Source organism: Emydura macquarii, unplaced genomic scaffold (genome assembly GCF_026122565.2).
Source record: "Emydura macquarii macquarii isolate MOO-44397 ecotype Brisbane River unplaced genomic scaffold, CSIRO-AGI_Emac_v2 contig_2897, whole genome shotgun sequence".
Taxonomy (NCBI): domain Eukaryota; kingdom Metazoa; phylum Chordata; order Testudines; family Chelidae; genus Emydura; species Emydura macquarii.
The window spans coordinates 39,228,426-39,254,437 of NW_027133034.1; the positions used below are offsets into that span (position 1 = coordinate 39,228,426).

A 26,012-nucleotide genomic window follows, 5' to 3' on the forward strand; every position below is an offset into this window, starting at 1 on the left:
TTACAGAGCCAGATTAAGGCATTTTTGTGTTACATGCAAGCAATGACGTGTACTAAAATTCAGCGTGAGTGAGCTGAGGTTTTCTTGTCCAATTTTTTATAATCCAAAATGGTTTGAGCATGATGGTTTTTTGGGGGGGAGAGGGATATTTTTTGTTTGTGTGTGTGTGTGTGTGTGTGTGTGTGTGTGTTTAGTTATAAATGTTCTGATTCAGGATTTATGCCACATTCATTTTTTAGCCACATTCAACTGAAAAGATTTCATTTGAAAAATAAAAATAAAATTCCTAGGGAAAAAATAACTAGTGTCTGTAGATGCTGAAAACAAATATTTTTAAACAGAAAAATATTTTAAATTTAAAAATAGTTACTGTGTACCTAAACTACATTTCAAAACTTGTTATGATGCTAATTCTCCATTTAAATGAAAGCAGGTCTTTCAGTGTCAATGCAATCTTTTAGAGTCGATGCTTTGAGTTCAAGATAAAAAAACCCCACTATTTCAGTAATGATATCATCCAGCATTGTGACTTTACTATTCAAAGGCCACTAGATAAAATTTTCAAAAAAGTGTGTAGGTGAATTATGAGTCTACACCTCATTGAAACCCAATGGGACTTAGACTCCTAAGTCACCTAAGCTCTTTAGAAAATTTTGCCCCCTGTCAACTAGTTTAAATACAGATTGAGTATTTTGTTCAAGAATGGGTGGGGTGGAAGCTATTCTATCTTAATAGAAAAGTTTTCCTGGTGACTGAACAGATGTTAAAAAATTAAAAACAGAAACATCTGTCAGGAAGCCAGGAAATGGGGGTTATGGAGAGAGATGACACTAAACAAGTGGGTGGAGTATTTTAGTGGGTTCTGGGAGTTACATGGAGAAGGATTTGGGACTCTGGGGTTACGGAGGGCAAGAGGGAATGATTGTTGGTGCAGGACAAGTGTGTGGGAGGAAGACTGTAGGTAGTAGGACAGGCAGTTCATTGTATTTACCACAAGAACATAAAAATGTTCAACAGCCCAGAAGAAATTAGTATAATATCTCAAGGACAAAAACCAATTAGAATTTCCATCAAGAGCAAATATGAATAACTTATTGATTATTTATATGTATAGGCGCAGACACACGATGTCACTAAGCAAAGCTGTTGGTCTGAACTTTATTTTCATATATATTCTGAAATAAATCATATATCAAAGTGACAGTCAACATTCATTAATCTGTTTGGTGTTATGCATTTAAATGATAGATAGTATTCACAATGGTAAGGTAGTAAATGGGGGTGGATGCAAGTCTGGATAGAAGCAGGTAGGGAGGATGGGTGGCAGACAGGCAGAAGGGCTTAATGAGTGGCAAAGCAGCCCAGAAGGGAATAAGTGTGGATGAAGCAGAGTAAGAAGAAGAGTGGATGGATAACTAACGAATTGGGAGAAAGACTAAATAACTGGCATGCAGAATGAATAGGTGGCCACTGGTCTGGATGGGTGAGTGGCAAATTGGGTGTGTGGCATCCTTGGTGGCAAGCAGGACTGGATGAGAGGCAATAGAGAAATAGAGAAGGTGTTAGGTAGTAGACAGGCTGAATTATAGTACTGCCAGTCCCAAGCATTCAAAAATCATAGGGGCAGGCCTCAAAGAATCATGATAGTTTTCTTAAATAATACATTTTGAGCTCATTTTATTTGTCTTCTCATTTCTGAGCCATTAGGATGACATTTTCAAGCTTTTCTCCACTACCCTGAGGGCCAGAGATGTACCTTTTCACAATGAAAGATGAGATTCTTACCTAATCACATGAATCCAAGATCTGGGGCTTTAAGACAAACATCTAATATCTTGAGACTCGCAATCAGACCTGGATTAATCAATTGCACTTGGTGCACTTGCATCTGGCCCCACGGGGTGGAGGCTGACCACCTAATATGGATGGGTGGTGTTGTGACAGGCCAAACCTGAATGGTGCTTGTGACCTGGCGCGTGGGGTTGCAGCACCATTGAGGTTTGGCCTGGCCACTTCTTGCCCATCACGATGGAGGGGTGGCTGGCCAAATTTGAGTGAATGCAGTGCTGTTGCAACCTGGCAATGCCACTCACTTGAATTTGACATGCGCCGTGTGAGTGCAGGGCAGGTGATGGGAGTAGATGGAGCCACTGGGCAGCCAGGAGAGGGAGGAGCAGGAGCGGAGAACAGGAGCAGAGCACTGAGACGGGCGGTGTCAGCGAATAGGGAGGGCTGTGCGGGGAGGGGGAGTGAGTTGTAGGTGGCTGGAGGGAGACTGGGGGATGTTGCGGGGGATTGGGAGATGATGGAGGCTGTGACTAGGAAAGCTGAGTTGTTGGTGGCTGCGGTGAGTAGGAGATGTTTCAGGGCTGCTGGGATGTGTGTGGGGACTGTCAGGATAAGTGAGAGCTGATGCAGGGTTATTGGGGTATATGTGGAATGGTAGGGGCATTTGGGGATCTGTGCATGAGGTGGAGTGTGTTTGGCCTAGCCACGCTTCTGTCATGACGAGTGGGTGGCAGGGCCAAATCTGAGCGAAGGTAGGGGTGGGCCCCAATTCCATAGTGCACGGAGCCCCAAAATTCTTTATTCTGGCACTGCTCGTGATACAATTATCAGACCGAGTAACACTGAATTCACAGGTTATTGTGCCTGCCACCACCAGTGGGAGCAGATACAAGAGTCATTGCTCCCACCCCACACACTCTATAATATTCAGGAAGTGGGTGTGAGGGGCTGGAAGAGGCAGAGGGTGGAGTCAGGGTACTGAGGGCTGAGGAAATGGGGAAGAGACAGGTGGAAAGGTTGCTGGGTGTAGAAGATGAGGTAGGAGGGTCACTGGTCCAGGCTTGGAAGCCTTAGGAGACTGTTATGCATCAGGCAAGGAACAGGGCCGCATTCTCAGTACTGCTGAGATGTAAGTGGCAGGGGCTAATGGACTAATCAGGCAGACATACCTGCACTAGCACAGTTAAAAATAGCAGTGTAGATGTGGTGGTGCAGGCTTCAGAATGGACTACGTAAGCATGCCGGGGACCCTGGGTATCTAGTCACATTGCTAGCATGCGCTGAAGCCCATGCCGCCACATCTACTGCTATTTTTAGCCATGCTAACATGGGTAAAGCTGCAATCACCTTGGATTGCAGTGGAGACATACCCTGTGTTCCATGGCTCAGCTGAAACTGGAAATAAGCCTTGTTTGAGCAAGCTGGCACAGGAATTTAGGACTGGCCCTGAAAACTGACCCACTTCAGATTAATCGGGACATCTAGGCCCTACAATTCTTTTTAAAAATTGAAAGGGGAAATGTTTTGTTAAATTTAAATTTTACTCTGCAGTGTTGAAACCCCAAACACCAACAGTGTTGTGCATGGAAATCTGAAAGTTTCAGAGACTAGGGACCTGATCCTGAATTTCTTGGTCGCTTGGCTGTTCTACTAACTTCAATGGGCTCAGTCCTATGTTGCGTCTCCCAAGAGAGGCAGCAAAGCAGGAGCTGCCTGGAAGGCTTGAATTCTGCCTGCAGCCCCAGAGGCTGCTCTAACTTACAGCAGCCTCCCTTTCAGGTTGCTCGACAGCCCAAAATAGCTATAGCACTTAGCTCCCTTGCCCCCAGCATGCCCCACTTTGCAGCAAGCATGGGAGGGAGAGTAGTTTGGGGCTGCATTTGCAGTTGGTGGTACTTGGTGTCACATCTAAAAGGACATTTGATCATTCTAAAATGAGCCAAGCAAGGAGCTCTAATATACATGCAAAATACATCTTTAGTGAAGGAAAATACAGTTGAAAATAAAATAATAGTACAGCAAATGCTATTTGGTCAAAAAAAATACTGTGGGCTGGATCATTCCCTTCCCATGTAGAAAAAAGCACAAGAAGAGCTTCTGGGGGGAGAGGAAATCTCCATAAGCATCATTTCATTGGATTAGCAGGAGTTCCCCCATGGACGAGTCACAGGGCCTGTTCCCAAACAGGGCAGATCCCAGATGATGCGCAGGAAGTTAGTGCCATGGAGCCCAGCTACATAGACTCCTCCTGGACATGGTTATCCCCAGAATCCTTGGAGGAACACCACAGAAATGACAACACAGACCAGGTTGTATTACATTTACTGCCTGACCTCTGAGGGCGGAGACATCAAGGTGAGATGATGTATACATGGCCTAACCAGTCTTCAGCTACTGTTCCAGAGCAGACTTGAGACCCATAGCCGGGACTCTGAGAACTAAATGAGGGGAACAGCCCTATTGAGGTAGATTGATCAGCTCCCTTCCCCATGGAAGAGGGAAGATCTGCACATGTAAGGGACTCTCTGCACACATACTTGGGGGCAGTGGAACAAACCACTCAGTGTCAGAAATGGGATGAAATACTGTTGCTCCCTTTGCAAAGTGGCTGTGTAAGTTCCCCCTATTTACCACAAGATGGTGCAGAAACATAAAATGTATTAAGAGACTACCTGGAAGGAAATAGCAGAAAGTCACCCAGACAAAAAAGCAAGAGAATTTCCAGCAGGTGCCGACCAAACGAAAATGTGAAATTGAGATAATAATATAGGCACAATGCAACAAAGCAAAGCTGTTTCTCTGAACTTTATTTTAGATACATAATTCATAGAGCCAGAGCAATATAACTGTCAACATATGTTAGCCTGTTTAACATTAATCATTTAAATTATATACCATTATTTCAATAGGCAAGAGACTAAAAAAAATAGCCTTTAATTTAATCTAGACAGTTTGGTCAAGCAATGACAATATCAGCCCTCCAAAAAAATAATCAAATGTATTACTATATAACAATTACATTTAAAAATCTGAAAATAAAAACTTCACCCTGCTTGATGTTTAAAAAGTTGCTTTCCACCATGTTTTAGACACACTAATTAATGTATGCCTACGGCTTTTGTATCTGGTTGCTGTTTTACAAAGCCTTTTAGCACATGAAAGTGCTATATCTTTTGAATCCATGCAGGATATTTTGAAAAGCCTTGCTTAAATTTCAGAAGTCGGTGTTTTAAACTTTCTGTTCTTTCACCTATATATCAAGTTGCACCAATTCTCATGCAATTTTTATTTAAAAAAATCTGTCTGACACATAGACTCATGCCAAACCTTTTTGGAAGATTTTTGCCATTCCTACAGGTGGCACAGGACACAGAAATGGAAATAATATGAACAAAAATTGTAGGTGGTGTCTGCAATTGACCTAATTATGTATAAGAGTGAAGCACTGAAGCTTAAAGATATTTATCCCTTCTGTTAGGTATCAACTTTTTTTCAATTCCACGTGACGTCAGAGAATCTCCAGTGGAATGGGTAGAAATTATGTGGGGTTTTTCTCTTGGACTCCAGCTCCAGATTGACTTGAATCATGGCAGGGATGGAAGATGGATTTTGCTGACTCTGCTGGCGTTCATCCCACCCTCTGTCTGTTGCTAAACCATTCCTGCCAAAATCGACTTTTATTCCCTGCTCATTGAAATAGTTTGAAGAGAAAATATTTTGCCTTCTGGAATACACTAGATGCAGTGAATTACATTAACTAGCCAAAATCTCTTCTTTGGAATGAAGGATGTCTCAGACTCCCCCATTTGTGCCTTATTTTATTGCCCTCCAAACTCCCTCACCCCCATTCCAGTTCTACCCAGAAGCAAATGCTTTGGGAGGTTCGGGTTTGTGGCTGCGTCCTTAATCAGCTGTTGGAGCTCTGGCTCTTAGCCCCACTCTTCCCCCTATCCTTTCTGCTGTATTATAATGCTGCACGCTTGCTATTAGAGGTTATATGGTACTAATCTGCAAGGCTTGTTTAAAGAGTTTAGGGTGACTGAGCACACCAGTGGAGACACACAATGGAGCAGACCCTAGCTTCTGTTCCCCAGCAGCAGAACAGCCTTCCTCTCTCTGCTACACCTACTGTACTAAAGACAGAACTTAAGGGAAGGGAAGCAAAGCAGCAGCAGCAACTGGCGCATGCGCACTCCGGTTGTTTTTCACAAAGCTTAAAGTGAGCTGGCAGGCTGCAGCCAGTTTGTCTTTGTACAGAGACCACAGAGCTAGGTAGTAGCTGTGAACAGCGTCTAGTGCTGTTACTTTTTAGAAATCCCAATGAAGTGTTTGTAGAGAATACACTGATCCTGCCTGCAAGCTTTTTGCATGGCAGAAGCATTGATCAGTGTAAAGTGAAGATCACATTTCATATGAGATCTTGACTTTTGTTGTTTTTTTCTTACAATATATTTTTATAGACTTTGTTATAAAACATGGTGCTGGGGAAGGTGAAGAGTTTGACAATAAGCTTTGACTGTCTCAATGACAGCAATGTCCCCGTCTACTCTAGTGGGGACACGGTCTCAGGAAGGGTCAATTTAGAAGTTACTGGGGAAATTAGAGTAAAATCTCTTAAAATTCATGCAAGAGGACATGCGAAAGTACGCTGGACAGAATCAAGAAATGCTGGATCCAACACTGCCTATACACAGAATTACACTGAAGAAGTAGAATATTTCAATCATAAAGACATCTTAATTGGGCACGAAAGAGGTAAGTCATTTTATTACACTAGACAAAATTATATACAATCATTTCGAATGCAAGAGGGTATGCTTTGTATCTTGCATCTTTTTGGTTATTCCAAAACCTATTCATTTGTAATGTATAGCTATTAAAAGCCAGAACATATACGGAAGTAAAAGTGCAATGCCTCTGTGGGATTTCAATTTCGATTATATGGACGTTTGCTGTTAAAACTGTATTGAGGTGCATCTGCAAAGTATCTACAAACAAGACTTTTTTAAACTAGCTGTCCTTTGACAGAGCTTCTTTCATACGCACTTCCAATGTATGGGTATTTTTTTTTTTAATGTAAAAACACTTTTATCCTATAGATCTGATAGACATTACCAGGTTTTTGTTTCTCTAGTGGATTAAGAAAAACTGGAGTCAGAAATGAGAGATGTAAATGCTTTAGAATTTTTTTTTTAACATCTCATGATAAATACTGAGATATAATTCATGCATAGAATTCTACTTCTGACGTTTATGGATACCATTCCAATTTTCAAATTATATATGTGATAACTCTTTAAGGATAGATAATTGTTGGCAGATAAAGGATTCCATGTGGTTTATTTTGACATATGCAGTCAGCACTCCACGTGTGGTTTTTTCTTTCCTTTGCTTTAAAGCAAAGTTAGTAAATTACCTGAATTTTTTTTAAGACACGATATGTCAGTGAGACAGCTGTAAAGAAGTCTGTCTGAAAGGCCATTTAGAGTCCATTATATATAATTGGAGCATCATTTCTAAGTTAGGGAGTTCTGGAACCTGCATTCAATGAAACCTACTGTGCCAGCCCCGATGGAAACGAAAAAGTACTGTGGAAAATGATCTGATTTAGTTTAGTAAAGCATTTTCAAGAAAGAAATGGGTCTTCGGATTGTTCATCTATTGTTTGAATCGTTACATTATGGAAGTATAGGAGACTAAGCTTGTTTTTCTGAAGTTTCCACCCTTTGTTAGAAGCGGTTCAATCCTGTTTGGGACCAGTACTGGGGAGAGGGAGGGGGTGCTGCTCATTCTCCTCTCAGCAGATTGGTTTACATGCGTCAGGTGATAGCGATGACTTAATTCCTAGCACAAGAAAATGTTAAAGTGTTTATGTAATTTTCGGCTGTTCCCTCTTTTTACATCTATAGGTAGTATATTTACTGCAGAAATGAGTGCATGAGTAGGGTACTTTCCCCTTTCCCTGCCTAAGAAATAAAATACCACTAAAGAAGTTATATAGTGTAATGTTGCACAGACCGTAGATCAAACATTTTACACGGCCACGGAAAAGGTTTATCAGTTACAATGGTGGAGGCAGGTAAATTATATTTATCTGCCTAAGGTGGGGAGGCATATAGCTACTAAAAGGCTGTTTTTTTTTCTTTCCCGTGCAAACGTTTCACCCATGCAAGTGCAGTTGCCTTCTCCATTATTTGCACTCTCAGGATAGCCCCCACATCAGAGAGGTGCAAACATGCATGCATGCTTCAGAGCAGAGGTTTCCAAGGGCTTTTAAAAAAAATTGCATGTGTGAGTACACATCTCAGGTCTCTCTCCACCCGTAGCATTCACATAGCTGTATTCGGATAGGAGGCAGAAGACGAAAGCTTGTAGGGGAAGGAGGAAGAGTACCTCTGAAGCTTGCAAAGGAAAAGCCCTTGTAAATAAGCGCAAGGTGTGTTGCGTAAACGCCGGTGATTTGTGCATTCACTTACAGTGGGAGCTAGATGCAGCTCAGCCATCCTCCATCTGCAGCACAGGCGGGGACTGCTGAATGGAATGGGGACAGGGAGTTTCAATGAGTTAGCTTCGCTCCGGCGCTGCCGGCACCTCGGCTCCGCTTGGTAACAGAGACCACGCCCAGTGCTCGCTCAGTCATTGGCCTGGTGGGGTTTGTTAGCCTGTTGCTAAGGCGATGCCCGCCGCTAATTGGAGGGAAGGGAGTGGGACAGCTCAGCGGCCGGGGACGGGGTGGAGGCGGAGAGCAAAGAAGCAGGTTCTGCTGCTGCTGCTGCTCGGGGGGAAGGAGGCTCGCACAGCAGCGGACACGCTGCAAGGGGTGACCGGGAGAGGAGGGGGCGGCCTCTGCTCGGGGCCTGAATCCTCCTGCCCCGGCTGAACCGAGAGGCGCTACCGTAGGGGCAGGATCGGGCCCTCCCCCCGCACTCACACCAGTGTTAACGCAACACTTCTCCTGGCAGAGGGAGGGAGGGAAGAAACCCAGCGGCCGCGGCCCCTCCGGCTAGACCCGCTCTGCGCTATGAGCAGGGCCTGGCTGCTGCTTCAGCTGTGGGCTTCTTCGGCCGGGGGCGGGACGCCGGAGCGCTTGTGATGAATACAGCCAGGAGCGATCCGCCTGGCTCAGTTCCGGAGCGGGCGGATCCGGAGTCGGACCGGGTTCCACTGCCCAGTGAGCCAGGCTACACGTGGGCGGCGGGGGGCCGGGCCGGGCCGGCTCGGCGGGGAGAAGCAGATCCCGAGGCCGGGCGTGCCCACCCTTTCCCTGGCTCCGAAAGCCCCGAGCACGCTGCTCTCCGGGGGCTGCCCTTTAACACCCGGCCCCGGTGCTTTTGGGCTCGGCTTCGGGTTCCGGCCTGTGGTCGGAGGCGGGGTTTGGCTGCCCCGCGGGCAAGGAGCCATGCGACAGCCGGCGTGCAGGCTCCGAGCGGAAGCTCGGTCGGGCGAGGAGGGGCGGCTCCCTCCCCGGCCTGCCAGGCGGGTTACGTGCGCGGGGGAGCTGCCGAGCAGCAGAGGCGGCGCTAGTGTAATGTATACTGTATGTATATGAGCGGCTGGCTGGCTGGCTGGGGAGCTGCTCGCGCCGGTTTAGGCCGGTCCTCTCCTGCTCTAGGCTGGTCTGTGATTGACAGCTCAGCACTTGTTTATCACCGTGCTGCTGAGGCTGAGTGGGATTGCTGAGCTGGCAGAAAGGAGGAGAAGGAGAGAAACTTTTAGTGCCAGGAAATGATTACGAAATAAAAAAGGATAAAGACTCAAATGAGCCTGCGGTGGAGAACGCTCGATGCTGTTTCGTGACATCGCATGCTGGAGATGTGCATACATAAATCTCCCTTAGTAGATTTAAGGATGATCTGATCCACTAGATCCTATGCCTGTTTTCCACCTCATCAAAAGTTGCATGAGTCAGAGTTGCAGTACACTTTAAAAAAACCTATCTACCTTTCTCTTCCCCCCCCCCCCATCCTTTTTGGTGAGGAATCTTTCAGTCAGACAGTGGTGCATACATACATCCCCATCAACTCACTTAATTTGAATTATTGTAACTCTTGCACTGAAGTATTTATATTTAACATAGCCACATTTTCCATTTTGAGAAGAGTCGGTGCTGCTCGAGTTTTATAGTTCATCCAATAAAATACAATTTGCTAGGACTTTCAGAGTAACATTAAGGAATCATGGATAAGAACAAGGAAGGTCAACTTGTTTTCTGGAACTAGAGGAAAACTGATCCACCCTGGATACCTGAATCTAAATTGTAATACTTCTGATAGGTTGGCTTTAAACAGTGCTGGTTATTTTGTAGTAGTTAACCACCTTCCACACTCATTGATTTTGCTTGTACTGTCCAAATCTGGTTTTACAGAACAGGATAGGTTTTTTTGTGTCTAATTTCTGAAGTCTGTTGCCAGGCAGGAAATAAAAGGAAGATGAATTGCTAAATTTAGTCGGGAGCAGACTCCATATTCAGTATAATATGGAGTTACTTTTTGAATAACATTCAACTGTTTCTTTTAAGACATCTAAAAATTCTATTGAAAAGTGATTCCCATTACAATTTTGTAATGTTTAAATAGATACTGGAATTATAATAGTAACATCCATGTCTATGTTCAAATCAAGACTATTCTAGATTAAAATGGCTAACCTGTGCTTTTATGGAAATGGATTCTAAACATGTTGCCTATATTTAACAATTTTTTGTTTTATATAAATTGGCACTTGAATCCAAATAGATTAGTCATATTTCTTACTAAAACATAAACATCTTTTTTTAATAGTTTAGATTTGTAACAAGTATGTTAATCCCTTGCAATACAAGAAAGAAACCTATGTAATCTATTGTGGTATGTAAAATGTTCACAGGTGGAATAGCATATTGGGTTTTTCCCTCCTAGATGATGACAATTCTGAAGAAGGCCTCAACACTATTCATTCAGGAAGGCATGAATATGCATTCAGCTTTGAGCTTCCACAGACGTAAGTACCACATGTAATACCAATGCTGTATGAAATAATGTTGAAGTACATACTTATGAAAGCAAGCATTGTATGTGGAAAATTCTAGCTAGAAAAACAAAAATAAAACCCTTTTCAATGGTGGTAGGGATTGCACTAAAACATGCTACAAGGACACAGTCCTATTAAACTATTAAAGAGGTTGCTTTTATTCCAAGAGGCAACATTTTGAAAATTAGGGCTTGATTGATTGAAGGGCAACAATCATTCCCTTTTGGGACCTGTTGCAAGAGAAATGTCTGTCACTTGGTCATCTCATGCAATGTTTTCCTCACTAATGGAGGATAAAAGAATCAGTTGGCCACTGGACTCTGCAGAGTTGCTGGGATCACTTCTTGCTGAATCAAGATTCTACTGGACTTATGTAAATAAAGAGAGTTAGTGATGAGATGAGAATGTAATACCAGTATGTTTGGGTTTATTTTGGAACAGATGTGACTGAGTGAACTACATCTGAACAGATGGGCATAGACCACTCTGAGAGTTCAGATTAGTAAATGGGGGCAAAAGGACATGCATATTTGAAGAGGGTGGTTATACAGAAAGCAGGGTAGAAATAAGCAAGGAAACAGTTATTAGGTCAGGGAATGTTAATAAGTTAACAAAAATGTAATCAGGACATAAAGAAATGGGATGGCCGCTCTTAGAAAGTGGCTAATATGTGCATAAATGCAAATATGACAAAAAATAGAAGATCTGAAATGTATTTATATACAAGAAACTTCAACATCATGGGTTTAACTCAAATATCCATGGATACTAAGTAATGAGAGAGCTAGAGAGTAATTATAAAAGATCAGGGAGAATAGAAGCAGAGAGGAGGAGACTTTCAATATAAAATGAAAGTATGGAAATAATTGAGATAGGATAGCCAACTTGCATGGTATTTTTAAGTTCCACATTAAAGCCAATAAAGTTCATGATTATTAGAGATGCTGAGCCCCTGCCTTTCCCATTGGCTTCAATGGAAGTTGCAGATGCTTAGGATCAGTCTCAGTTGGACTAATGTGATATTATAGAGTTTCCAATAGATATGACTAGGAACACATTAAAAAAAGACCCACCTGTATGAAAAGTCTAGAAAACAGCTTGGCATTCAGATGAATACATCATTTACCAATATACAAAATGCTCTTTCGGCTTAAATCTATGTCAAACTGTATTACACAGACTCTCCTTGCATGTTCACAAAATTCTGTTCTCATTTTGCAAAAAAATGGGTTTCCATGCTGTAATTGGGACTAGACTTTAGGAAACTAATCAAGAAGTAAACATGATATGAGTGAACAACTTGAGTAGTAGGTTGGACATTAAAACCAATGGTACTGCACTTCAGAGATGTAGAAGTTTGAGATGGAAGGAAAAGACAAATAAAATACTACAAGGACAGGTCAAAACATTCAGGGTTTTTTTGTGTGTGTTTTTTTTTTTAGTGTTTTAATGACTTAAAAGGGACCAGGAAATTAGCTCATTTTAAATTTCTTGAGGAAGAAAACTGATGATAAAAGCCTGAAGAGTAACTTAGTATGGAGAAGTGGAGGCTATAAAGCTAGAGTGGAAAGAGTAAGAAATGGTATAAGCTCACTGGTCAAATGCTGAAAAATAGGATAATGTTAAGAAACAGGAGTGATAGATAAAAACCCTTCAATCTGGATTTTAAGAGCACTGAGAAAAAGCAAGTACGTATCTCAGATGTGCAAATAGAGGGGTCGAACTGTAGGCTGAAAGAAATTATTCTAGCACTACATAAGGACAGTGAGCTGTATTTAATTCCTGTTTTCTGTGTGAAATTCTAAGATATAGAAATACAGAAGTACAATTCAGGAAATGAGAATACTACAGATTTGAGGGTTTTAGTTATTTTACAATGTTAGAGAAACATAGGGGTTGGTTATGTAGCGTTTTCATAGAGGGAACTCCCAGTGTCTTCAGTGACATTCAGTGCATTCAGAGCATAGAGGGGCTACTAGATTTTTTTTTTTTAAGATATTTTAGGGTAGTGTCATTTAAAATATACAAAGTTCTGAAGCAAATAGATTATATACTTTTTGGAGTATCTAAACAAGGCTGTCTTGAGCTAAAGTCAACTACAGGAACAAGAGAAACTAGTTAAGGAAGAATCAGACACGATAGGAATGTAGACACAATTAAATTGTACTCAGAGTAGTTAATCTACAAAATAGAATACCACAGACAGTGATTTAAGCAATTAATACCAATTTTAGAACAGTCGTTAGCCTTACTTTGTCTTAGAACTGTGTGTGTTCCTATGTTCTAAATTTAAAAGTAGCCTCTTACCAGTTGAAAGGAAATGTGTGTCCTGATGGCATGTTCCAGCAAAATTCCTATGGTAATAGTGAAAATTTCAACATACCTACTGTATGATGAATTAAAATTAAACTACAGAGATTTTTTCTCCCAAACTAATCCCTTTTGAAATATGGAAACTTTGCAAATAAGTTATGCTTAAATATTATGCAGCATAAAAAATACAGTATAACTTATTGATTCTTACTCTGATCAATTGTATAACTATAAAAAGAGAGGATAAAGACTTACTCAGTTTTGACCTTTGTGTCCTGCACAGACCACTTGCTACCTCATTCGAAGGCAGACATGGCAGTGTGCGCTATTGGGTGAAAGCCGAATTGCACAGGCCTTGGCTTTTACCAGTAAAATTAAAGAAGGAATTTACAGTCTTTGAACATATAGATATCAACACTCCTTCATTACTGGTAAGAATTGACAGAATTACTAATTGTTTGTTTTTTGGCATACAAAAAAAGTATAACTGAAACAACATCAAAATCTTCAATTTTTACTAATTATCTGCTCGTTAAGCTGCAACTATTCTTTAAATATGGCATTTGAGCAACTCAGAATAGTTGACATTTTGAAAACCAACATCAAGTACTTGGAGTTGCTTATTTTTAAATTATCTACATTTAACTTCAGCTGTGAACTGAATACATGATAAACTATGAAAATCTCTCTTTCAAGAGAAAATTGTATTAACTGTTCTTTGTTGATTTAAAAAAGAATAATATAGTTTCCTGAGAAGCAGTGTGACTCCTGTGAATCTTTCAACAATAGACTGCTAACTTAAAAATGCAAAGTAAAATTGTACTACAGTGCATTATTCATAACTTCAATATGGATATTGTCTACCAATGGGGAGAAATTATCACAATTCTGTAGAATATTTTCCTTAAATTTTATTTTACTAAACTATTTTGATACTGCATTTAGTTTTGATTTTTTTTTTTTTTGTGAGATGCTCTCATTTCAATCTGGCCTAAAATCCTTTTTCTTTTCTTTTTCTTTTTTTTTTTTTTTTGTTCAAATGGCAACATAGGCAAAAAAACCACAATTTAAAATAAAGTCCATTGAAATAGGTTTCTTTTGTGTATGGATGAAAAAAATCGGATTTTTTTTTAGATGACACAGGGCTTCATCCTAACTCCACTGAAAACAGTGAAAAGATTTTCATTGAATTTGGTGGGCTTTGGATCAGGTCCTTAACCCTGATCTCATGTAGGGCAACAACAGAAATCCCATTAACTTAGATGGGGATGGCAGCAGGATCAGTCCATTTAATTTATTTATTTTTACAGTAGAAAATGTGGGAAGATGTTTTAATTACGGATAATTATATGGAAAGCTATACTCAGGGCTGGATTTCCAATTAGGCACAGTAGGCAAGTGCCCAGCGTGCTGACATTCTAGGGGTGCCTGAACAATGGTGGATTACCCTAGGGCCAACGTGGGGGTCCTAAATAAGTTCTGGAACCCTGCTCCTCCTCCTCTCTCGGGGCCCCACCTCCCTGCTCCTCCTCTTCCCCCTGAGGCCCCGCCCTCTGGCCAGGCCAGAAGCCAGATCCTGGAATAAGCATATTCCCACCCACCGGGAGCTGGCCAAGCTGATCACACCCTCCCTACATTCCCCCTCTGTGGAAAACATGAATGTCAGCTGTAGGCAGAAGAAGAGAGCTGAAGCTACAGGCACGTAAGGTGTAAATCCGGCCCTGGCTGTACTGACAGTATGCTGCGGATATATGGGCTAAAAAGCCACTATCACGCACACAGTATTTTCTAATTTAAATTAAGTCGGAGTGGAGGGTGAGCATGACTTGGGGTGGCTCTCTAGTCAGTTACCACTGCTAGTGGTGGATATTAGGACAAAACTTGCTTGCTTTACTCACAATAATGCCTTTGAGGTGAATAGACTATTCTCATGAGTAAAATAAGCAGCAGGATTTGGCTTTTTTATTTTTCTGTGTTGATTAAAATTTCTGTAGAGCTACTTCTCTTCTGCACTGAACCCAAATTTAATCGTGGGTATCTATTGTTATTCTTTTGCAGTCACCCCAAGCAGGCACAAAAGAAAAGACTCTCTGTTGTTGGTTTTGTACCTCAGGCCCAATATCCTTAAGTGCCAAAATTGAAAGGAAGGGCTACACCCCAGGTATGTAGCAGAGTAGTTATAGAAAATATGAATTATTTTCATTTTAAAAAATACCCTTTTACATGTGTGGTCGGTCTTATGTAAATAAGTTATTGTGAGCACGCTGTTAATCAAAACGGACCAAGTGGTAGCTATCTTCAAGTTGTTATAGTACAACTGTCTCTGTTAAACCTGCACATTTTGTTATATTAGCTCACATTGCGCATGATTCTGTTTCTGTTGAAATCAATGGGTGTTTTGCCATTCAATTCAGTAACTGGCCCATTGTAACCATGTTTGCTAAAATGTTCTTACATCTCTATGTAATATAACAAGAACAATATGAAATCCTTTTTCATTCTAGGTGAATCAATTCAGATCTTTGCTGAGATTGAAAACTGCTCTTCCCGTATGGTGGTGCCAAAGGCAGCCATTTACCAAACACAGGCATTCTATGCCAAAGGGAAAATGAAGGAAGTAAAACAGCTTGTTGCCAACTTGCGTGGGGAATCCCTGTCTTCTGGGAAAACAGAGACCTGGAATGGCAAACTGTTGAAAATTCCACCTGTTTCCCCCTCTATCCTTGACTGTAGTATAATCCGTGTGGAATACTCACTAATGGTAAGTAAAATGTTCAGATTGTCTCAAAACATGTGAATAGTCTCCATGGAGAAATCCACACAAGTTTGTTTCAAATTTAGATATTTTTGGCTAGTGGACTTTGAAACCTGTATTTTCAGCAATAATCCTTATTGCATTATAATGAATAGTTTTAAGTTCCAAATGCATATCACAAAAGGAAATTTACTAAGGGCTTGAACCATGGAAAATCTTAAAATATTTGTCTGTCAGCTAAGCAGTGTAAGCAGAAGACTTGTGCAGCTGGGCTCTGATGCTGTGAGATAATAAGAATCCTCAATTTCCATTTATTTTGGATGGCCTTCAGGGAGCTCAACACTTTGCAGGATTGAGCCAAAGGAGGATGAGGGTATCAGAAGCGAGACTCATGTGGATCTTAGAGCAGAATTTAGTTCACTAAATCAGACAAAGGGCTGATATAAAACCACAAAGACCATGTGTTTCAGCATTTAATCATGGCCTTTTGTCACTTACTTTTTAGGTCTACGTTGATATACCTGGAGCAATGGATTTATTCCTTAATTTACCACTTGTCATTGGTACTATTCCTCTACATCCATTTGGCAGCAGAACATCAAGTGTAAGCAGCCAGTGTAGCATGAATATGAACTGGCTTGGATTGACGCTCCCTGAAAGACCTGAAGGTAATTTGACAGTACAAATCCTGAACTGATTTTTAGCCTGATTAACACTAATTTATTAAAACCCAGATCATCCCCTCCCCTCAGTAAAACCCATAGGGCAGGAGGAAATCTCAGGGATCCCTCTTTGTTGAGAGTCTCCCCCACATTATTCTATTGTGGGGGTAGAATTTTCCTTTTCCCTCCCCACACCCAGAAAGGGAGTGGAGCCCATCTTCCCCAACACCTAGCAAGCCCCAGGGAATCAGTGCACAGGATGCATGGAAGGACAGGACCATCTTTGTGGAATTTGACTACTTCCCCACCAGCTCTGCCTCACAGGTAGCGCAGCCCACTGCAGCTATGCAATCAAGGTCTCACTGGCCCCAGGATCTTTCATAGCAAATGCTTTGTAGAAAGGTAATAGTCTATATTACCTTTTATGGGGAGTCACCAAATGACTGGAGGGGGAATTGATGTCCATCCCCATTCCCTCCTTTGGTCTACCTAGTCTTTGGCCCAGTTCCTTATATGAATCCCAGGTCACGGAAGGCCTTCTATGGGATCCAGAGGAATGTGAGGTTGCCCTCCTCCTACAGAAAATGTGGGGTTTCCTGTTTGGATTTCAGGGAGACAATTGAGCCAAAATAGATGAAAATCCTCAACCTGTCTTAGTGTAAATTTATTTTCTTAGATTTAAGTTAAATAGCATGGGGTGTCATTAATACCTGTCACTGAACACTTCTACCTACCTAGTGCAAAATTATAAAGTTTAATATTTGTCATGTTATGTATTTCGACATGCATAAGAACTGTTGTTCGAACTGCGTGTACCTTTTCCCTACAGCACCTCCTAGCTATGCAGAAGTGGTCACAGAGGAGCAAAGGCAGTCCAGCCTTGTACCCATAGCTGCTTGTGATGATTTTGAGAGGGCACTTCAAGGACCATTATTTGCATACATCCAGGAGTTTCGTTTTCTGCCTCCACCTCTCTATTCAGAGGTAAGCAAACAAAAACGCAGTTAGTCCCAACAGTCTGTCTTGGGTTTTTGCATTCTTCTTTCTAGTGGAGAAAGTTTAATGAGCAGAAAATCAGAACTTTCGTGTTCCACCCCCCTAAAATTAATATAAACCAGTAAAGCAAAACATGGAGCAAGATTTTCTTTCACTAACACCAGTATAATTTTGAAGTGTTTCATTTACTTCATTGACTAATGGAGATTTACACCAGTGTAGCTGACAGCAGAATCTGTCCAATAAAGTGGGAGCTGCAAGTGCTGATCACTGCTGTTTAAACACAATAAAATTAGACCACTTTTATTTCAAGGTACCTACATATGGATTTAGAGCTTTAATTTAAGACACCTAGCTATGAACATTTTGGTCCTCGTCCTATAAGTAAGCTCCACAATAGAAATGGCCTGATTTTTTCAGAGCACCCACATCTTACCCTAACATAGGTAGGAGTAAAAGGTATTCCTTACTTTTTTCAAATTTCTCACTGGCATGAGCTGATTATTCTTCAGTCACTTTATTTACTCTTGTTTCTGTTGAGCCAATAACCTTCAGTCTGCTAATCGTAAATCATGACAAAAATAATATGTGTATCATATCAGCAGCCTTCAACTTGTATCCCATGTTGTAGGCTGACCTCACTTTTCACTGTGTTTGAAAGGTGGTGTATTTGGTGTTCCAGCTGAGAAGTGACATGCTTGGATCAGGTTGACTTAAAATCTGTCTTAAATACAAGATTCTTCAGTGCCACTTGGGATGGATTTTAAGATTTATAAAGCACCCTGGAATGAGCAGACAGTATCAGTACCTGTTAAGTTGTATGTCTGTAACTGGCAAGAAAGAGAACTATTTGTGCAGAATAAAAGAATATCCTTTATTTAGCTGCACTTTTATGGATACCACATGTTAAGAAAGTTACATTATTAGTTTAGATTCTAGAATGGTAATATTCCACTCCTGGAACGCTAGCAAACCAGCTATGTTTTGATTTTGTAATGCTAGAGACTCCAAGCCAGGGACTAAACTATGGATTTAAGTATCGTTGATCTGTTTTTCATGAAAGGTACTCAAGGCCATATTTTCAAAAGTATTTAGGTACGTAGGTATGCAGAGAGGCACTAGTGGGGATTTTCAAAAGGTCCTAGGTGCCTAACTCCCATAGATTTTGCAGATAGTACAGTGATGGGCAGTGGGTATTGTACACTAAGATAGATAATTAGAAACTAAATACCTGATTTTAGCTTTCTTTTCCAGCTAGTATGTTACAGAAAATGAGAACACAGGAGAACAAGGCTCTGTGACCTTGAAACACCTCAATGGCAGAAATTGATTAACTGTCAAATTGTTCTTAAATATTTTTACCAGAACTAAAAATGAGTGTGTTACTCCTATTTCTCTTAATTTTCAAGCAAAACTTGAATGCAGAACTGCATTCGATAAATATGTGGAGTATGTTGTTCATCAGTGATATCATTAGCAAAAAGAGTTTTTCATATATAAAATATAATTTAAGCTAGCAATTCAACACATTCCAATAACTGAAAATTGCTCATGCCTTACTAATCATTAGAAATTATACTAATTTTTTTGTCCAGTAATTATTTTCATTGTTGTCATACCTTAACATCATTAGCTCTTTATGCCTAAACTCATGGTATCAACAGGTCACAGCAATAGTCTTTCACTGCATTTAAAATACACAAAACTAAAATGGATGTATTGGATACAAGCCAATATGGAACATTGGTCACCTGATCTAAAGCCCATTATAGTCAACTAGTCTTTCAGTTAACTTTAGTGACCTTTGGATTGGGCACAATATCTTTTTCTTTTTTTTTTATTTGTCACAATATCTGTAACTTGTGAATTTGATTCTTAGCTTTTTTTAATAAAAGGTTGTAAATTAAATGTATTTCCTTTTTTTTCCCCTTCCATTCAGATTGATCCAAACCCAGATCATCCCACAGATGACAGACCATCTTGTCCGTCTCGTTGAAGGAATCATTCACTAGCTGTGTTGACTTGGATATTTAGTCATATCTCAGCCGTGTTGAGGATCAAGGCATCATATCGGAGATATACTTTCAGAGGAAGTGGTATTGCTCTTGTCTCTAAAACGGTGAATAAATGAAAACAACCTATGATCATGCTTTTGAAGCCTACAACATCATAGGACTGCTCCACATGCTTGAAGACCTGAGCTTTTTTCTCCTTTAAATACTGGCACATACTAGGGGCAGCCTTATTAACCTATGGTAATATGTGTCGGAACACTCACCATGTTGTAAAAGAGAGGGATGACATCCTCTTCTGATTTGAAAATTTGCACATGCGCATTGCTTATGTTGTGCGGTTCAGTGTCACTACAGCTTTTTCTCATTTATGCTGGACTGTTACCCCTTCTAACTCGTTTGTGGTCCGCACAACAAGGAGCAAAACGAAAGCTTTGGGAAAAAAAACAAAAAAAACCCAACTTTAAGATGACAAATGCACTGACTTTTTTTTCTTTTAATTTAATGTAGCCTGGACTTTACCTGCATTATGCACATGCTCAGAATTGTCCTAGTAGGCTGATCATGTATCACCTCTTCAGCTTGGATCCTATTGTGGATTTATTTACAAACATCAAATGCCTTCAAGCCAATCCTTCTTGCTGTATGTTTTTCAGCCTACTGTAGTAGATAAGCAACAGTTATGTGGGGGTAAAAAAATAACAGAAGAAGAATAATAAGAGACCTTCTGCAAGATTGTATACCTTCTTGAGTTCTTTTAAGAATTTGTTGCCTTTCTACTATTACTGCAAAGAAACATTTTGTTACAGACTGCCTAAAATCACTTAATCTCAGGTGAACTCATCACTTGCCAAACTGTTGGAATGCTATGTGTGTTGTGTTATGTTGCACTGTTACTTTTTCTTTGTTTTTTATTTGAGAGGGGGATTTAGAAAAGGGACATGCCCAAAAGTAACAAATGCACCCTTGTTCCCTTTTTATCTTTCTGCAACTTCAGAAGATATTGATCAAGTTTTGAAGCTTAAAAGAAGGCAGCACCAGCAGACACCAGCCAAGAGTTAAAGAAGAGTTTTAAAAAGAAATAGTAACACGCACTGTCCATGATTCAACCAGTGAGAGTAGAAAGGGAAAATTGAATTTATTTTTATACATAGTTACTTAATCACCAATTCTATACATATATATAGTGAGTTTAGTATAAAGTATATTTTAAAGTGCTAGAAGAGGATAGGGTTGGTGAGATGGCTCAGTTTTTGTGCACTTTTGTATTTTGTTATCTTCAGGGTTTACAAAATTGTAAAACAATAAAAGATTCTCAGAAAAATGAAACTGGGCCAAAATATCAAAAATACCAGCCCTACTAGAATATTAGCTAGAATATTTGCCTTGATTGCATTCCCTTTGGTGCCCTCAAGAACCTAAAGCACGTTTCCAAGCAAAAGGATTTAAACTGTACAGTCACATTGTACAAAACTTCAGCTAGAAGACTGGGGCTTCCACCCTGCACAACATGGAAAGGATAAACTGTCAGAGTACTTGAGGTGGTGGGGAGCAGAGAACCATTGGATCCAGTTAGCACAAGTATCAGGATGTAGGCACTAGGAATTTTTGTAGATTCATTTGCAAAAGCTGCTTCTGTATAAACTTTTCAGAAAGAATTCAAGCATGATTTTTAACAGAAGTAGTGTTTCTTGGGTTGGCTAGTTAACATTCATGTCTATTCCACGTTACAAAGTGGTTGAAAATAAAAGTTCAGTCTGGCATGGTGCACATTCTGATGGAATGCTGTCTTGCTTTTAAGGCTTCATAAAAAACAAAATAGGCTTTTTCATAAGTGGCCTTTATGAAAACATGGAAGACACTTCATGTTTAAAAATGACAGGGTGAAAAAAAAAACCCAGTGTAAATATGAGTCGCGTTTTAAGTGATTCAGTTAAAGGGTTTGGGCTTCAGCAAGCAAACTAATATGCTAGATAATAAGGCAGTTGAAGTTGGTTTGTTTGGGGGTGTGTTTTTGGTTGTTCTTTAAAATCTTACTAGACCATTTTGTGATTGTCCCTCCCCCTCAAAAAGAAAAAAAACCCTGATGGGTTTGTTGGCATAAAAGGGCATTTGGTGGTTTTAGTTTTTTCCCTTTGTTTGGAACAGACTAGGGAACAATTGTTTGATATGCATAGCATTAAAGTACTTATCACAATATAATGAAAAATGATACACAAAGCAGGATTGACCAATATCTTAGTAATTGGCACTGAATCACAAACTCTGTGATCAGATTTAAAGTTCTAAAAATGATGTCAAATGATCCTTTCCATTTAAGTATTTTATGCAGTTCTTTAGAAGCATTTTTCTTGTTTCATAAATATTGGTCAATTCCTGATATTATAAAATGTGAGCTTCACAGTTGTTAGCCCAGTATTCAAGATAGACTCCTGATTTTTGAATTAGGAAAAAAATAAGTAGAATCCAAAATGTTAAGAGAAACAAAGTGCAATATTAAATGTTTGCTTTATGGATTATATTCTATAGCTGTTTGTACGCCCCCCCTCCCCTTTTTTTTTTCCCAGTTTGGTGCTGAATATGTTCTTGTAGACTCTGTTTTCAGAAAAAAAAAGTGGAAAACAATTTAATTTTTCCTATCGCTCTTCTTTGTGGAAAATAAACTTTTTTTTAACAAAAAAAAAAACCCACCACCTTTGTTTTGAGGAGCTTTCTGTAGACTGCTTCAAAACACTTGTTACGAAATTATTTGTGAGAAGACATGGCTTAAGAACATTTAATATTTACATGACAAGCTGGGAAATTCTAACCAATAGGGCTCTCAGTCCTGAGATTGTCTCCATTTGAACAATTGACCAAAAGTTTGAGATCAGCCATTTAAGCAACACAAGTGCAAAACTTCAGCCACACCAACTGCTATGATGCAGCTATCCCAGTGACCTATCGGGTGGCAGTAAGGGTGTTATCCTGACTTCCCACATAGGAAAGTACTAATTACTTATAATTATTTATACTTACTTAGGAGACTGTGTTTATATGTAGTTTATAGGGGGAACCATAGTGACTCCTATTCAGGAATGGCTAATGTTTTTCAGCACCAACATTTTACAGATGCTTAAAAAAGAATAATGCTTCCATGATTTGCATCGGGATCTTGGAAACTCAGCAGATTGTGTCAGAATCAGGAAGGTGCCTTTTGCTGCCCTTATTCATATTGGGCAGCTACAAGCTATTAAAAATTTCCATCTCCCAGATTCTGTGTTTTGTTGACTAAAGCTTGCTGGATACCGACTAGTAAAGTCTCTCAGTATTCCAACAATGAATATATTGCCATGGCGTCCTGTTGCAGCATACCACACACAGCTGAACCTCTGGCAAAATGGATTCTCTGCCTCACGTATCAAAATATCTTTTGGCCTAAGGGAAAGGTCACTGGGCTAAAAGCCATGACTCCTAGACTCACTTTTTCTACTTTTTGGTAGTAAAAGTTCTGTGGCCTTCACAACCCTTTATTGAGCAAGGCCTCAGTTCAAAGACCAGTTACACAAGTTGGGAATGGAAGCCAACTCTAATAGAGCAAACTGACGATTCAATCACTTAGCCACATTGTTTCTCAGAAAGGACCTGCCCAATCTTCATGCTCAGCTATGCTGTTCGGAAGGTGGAGCTGCTTAGACATATAATCCACTGTTTCAACTCTGCATCCTGCTCTACCGGCTGGTTAATTGGGAGGAGGAATGCTGCATTTGCACATCATAAAATTGTAGCTTAAAAAAAAAGAAAAAAAGCAAATTTAAGCACTCAAATTTGGAAATGCCAGAACTAAGATTCCTGTGCATGCAGATACACATGCTTAGAAATCCCTTATGTCTTTGTTAGTGATAATTTATATTATTTTAAAAACATTTTTTAACTCCTAACTTTTTGCCTTTCACTCAAATTGGATATGCTGGTTTTTGCTTGCACTAATCCAATTGTTTTGTGACTAGGTTTCCAACAGTGTGGGAATGTTATAACTAAAATTACTGTTCACTGACATATAAAAAACAAACCATTCTAATAATTTGGTAAAATCTTTTCTTGCAAAACCTGCATTTTAAGGCTAAAATGACTTACCATTATCCCTTCTAAAGAGCAAGTTCCTTGCCAGCAATATCTGTCAAGTTGGGAATTACTATCAAAGTTTTGACCTCTGAATATATTCTATAGAAATGTGAATGCATTTTATGTTCTTTTAGCTATTAAAATGTCATGATCACTTTTGTACATGTGTACAGGTTTGTGCCAGGCACAGATATAGCAAATAGACGGTACCCATCCACTATTTTTTGACATCTTTGACTATGTTCATATGTAGTTACCAGTCCATGCTCTCTCAGTGGTGAAAGAGGTGACAAATTTTAATGCCTTCAGTATTCACGTTTCCAGATAAGATCTGTCAGTGTTAAAAGTTGATCAACCTATCAGAGACTGCCTGGCTAGCACACATGCATATAATGTTTTATATCTCCATTTGCTTTACAAAGTTAACCAATACAAACACCCGCCATTGAATTACAGCCACCTTTGTTTAGCAGTGCAGAGCAATACCATAGAAGAGATTAGGTCTGGAAGTGAAGTGTATAGTGTCAATTTGATGGATAAGCTGGACCCCTATCAAACAATGAACTCCACATGGACTCTGATGGGACACTAGGTAGGTGCAGGGGCCAAATACAGATTTTTCCAGGACACTGGAGTTAAGAGGGCAGCCATCTTGGGTGATGCACGCTTGGCTGAAGAGGCTATAAAAAGTCATCATAATCCCCCCCACCTCTTGGTTGATGATACCAAGAATCCAGTTAAAGACTTTGTTTGCAATAGAATGTGAACAAAAGTCTTCAGAAAGCCCCAACATTTTAAAAGGTACCAGTGCCCTGTACTAAATGAATGAACTGAATGATGCTTTAAATAAGCTTCACTTTTGAGATCTTCTAGTGAAACGTGCTTACCTGGCAAACGTACCATTAGACTGCAATGCAATTTGACCTTGGCTGAAGAATTTTTGTCTCTTAGACTGCTGGAGTCTTAGGTATAGAAAAAAAGTACCCGATTTGTTATCAAAATAATCAGGTGGTTTTTGAAGCTCCCTCTGCCAACTATAAGCTGCTATTTTTAGAGCTAGATTCTCATCATCTGAACCAGTGGACATTAGGGCAGAAGAAGAGCTTCCACACAGACACCACATGCTCCAGAGAAATCTGCCAGTTGAACTATGTGTCTTTAACCCTGACCCATTTCAGAGCAGGGCCAATTCTGGATGGGGGTCAGTAATTTTTTTGTAGAAAGATCCTTTGTGAGCACTCGGCAACGCAACCCTCCTCAGCGAGCAATGACAATGGGCAATGAAGGAGTAAGAAACAGAAGAGAAACAGTGAAAGGAATAATCAGGTGTGATTAGGCAGCCAGGAGGGGTGATCCAAGAGAAGAGAGAGAAAAATTGCAACAGCACAGAAAAATACAATACAAATAATTTATCTCAACATTTCTACGTTTAAAATCAGTACTCAAGAGAAATGAAGCAACAAGTCTGTGCCCTGGGCATATGTGAATGTACACCATACATCCCAAACAAGCGTGAATCCCTGGTCCAAGAAAAGGGGCTGGACGTGGAGGGAGGCACCCAAGTGTCCCAAGGCATATCACAGAACTCATTTCCTGCATTGGAGTTCACTAAGGATAGTGGGGCAGGATATGGAGGAACTAAAGTAGTCTCCACAGCCTTTGTTGAAAACTCTTCTCCCCGTTTCCTCCCCTATGTCAGCCCAGCATCTGGCCTGGCTACTCAGGCCAGGCCCTGGGCTAAGGAAGTGCCCTTTAATGGCCCATTTTTCTCCAAACCAAACTCAAGCATTTCTGAGTGGCCATAATGAAGCCAAAGGTTTTGTCAGCTGATTATTGAGATAAGTAAAATTCCAGTGTGAATGTGGGTAAGTAAGTGCTGTCATTCACTGGTTCACAAACCTACCCTGTAAATTGGCTGTAAAAGGCAACATTATTACAAGGTAGAAAAAAAGAAGGGATGACTACAGCTCCTAGCAGGAATATAATTGTTTCCATCAGATTTCTTTAAATTAGCTTGTTTTTTCAATCAAAACATTTCTTTGCAGTATTGTAAATTCAAACAACAGGACTGTGCTCCAGAACCAGAAAGTCAAATAACAAGGCTCCAGGTGAAACTGATCAGTGGATCATCATCAAAGGCACATTGGCCACTAAGAACCATTGCACCAGCCAGAGTGACTAATGCATCGCACCAGATGGTGTATAATGAAGATCCCAGCTCTGGCTCAATTCTGTAAATCTACAAATCTTTGGGACAGCCCCCATGAGCAATGACAGGTAGGATGAGAATGTGCAGCCTTTGTGCAGCAAAGTTTAAGAGCACAGTATATTGTACAGGTTATATTTTTGTCCATCCTGCGATGTGGGTGAAAA

The 26,012-nt window shown here is 40.3% G+C and overlaps 1 protein-coding gene across 4 annotated transcripts; it reads left to right on the forward strand.

The window, feature by feature from the left end:
* Positions 1–6,049: 6,049 nt before the first annotated feature.
* ARRDC3 (arrestin domain containing 3) lies at positions 6,050–24,134 on the forward strand. Of its 4 annotated transcripts, XM_067569158.1 has the most exons (8): positions 6,050–6,543; positions 10,686–10,767; positions 13,394–13,541; positions 15,169–15,271; positions 15,615–15,871; positions 16,371–16,533; positions 17,357–17,511; positions 19,463–24,134. In XM_067569158.1, the coding sequence occupies exons 1-8, from the start codon at positions 6,264–6,266 to the stop codon at positions 19,517–19,519; spliced, it is 1,245 nt and encodes a 414-aa protein (XP_067425259.1). In that variant the 5' UTR covers positions 6,050–6,263; the 3' UTR covers positions 19,520–24,134. The 4 variants fall into 4 exon arrangements, with proteins under 4 accessions (XP_067425259.1, XP_067425260.1, XP_067425261.1 ...); XM_067569159.1 differs by lacking the exon at positions 19,463–24,134 and having other exon boundaries at positions 17,320–17,496; XM_067569160.1 differs by lacking the exon at positions 13,394–13,541 and having other exon boundaries at positions 6,488–6,543; positions 19,463–24,133.
* Positions 24,135–26,012: the final 1,878 nt, after the last annotated feature.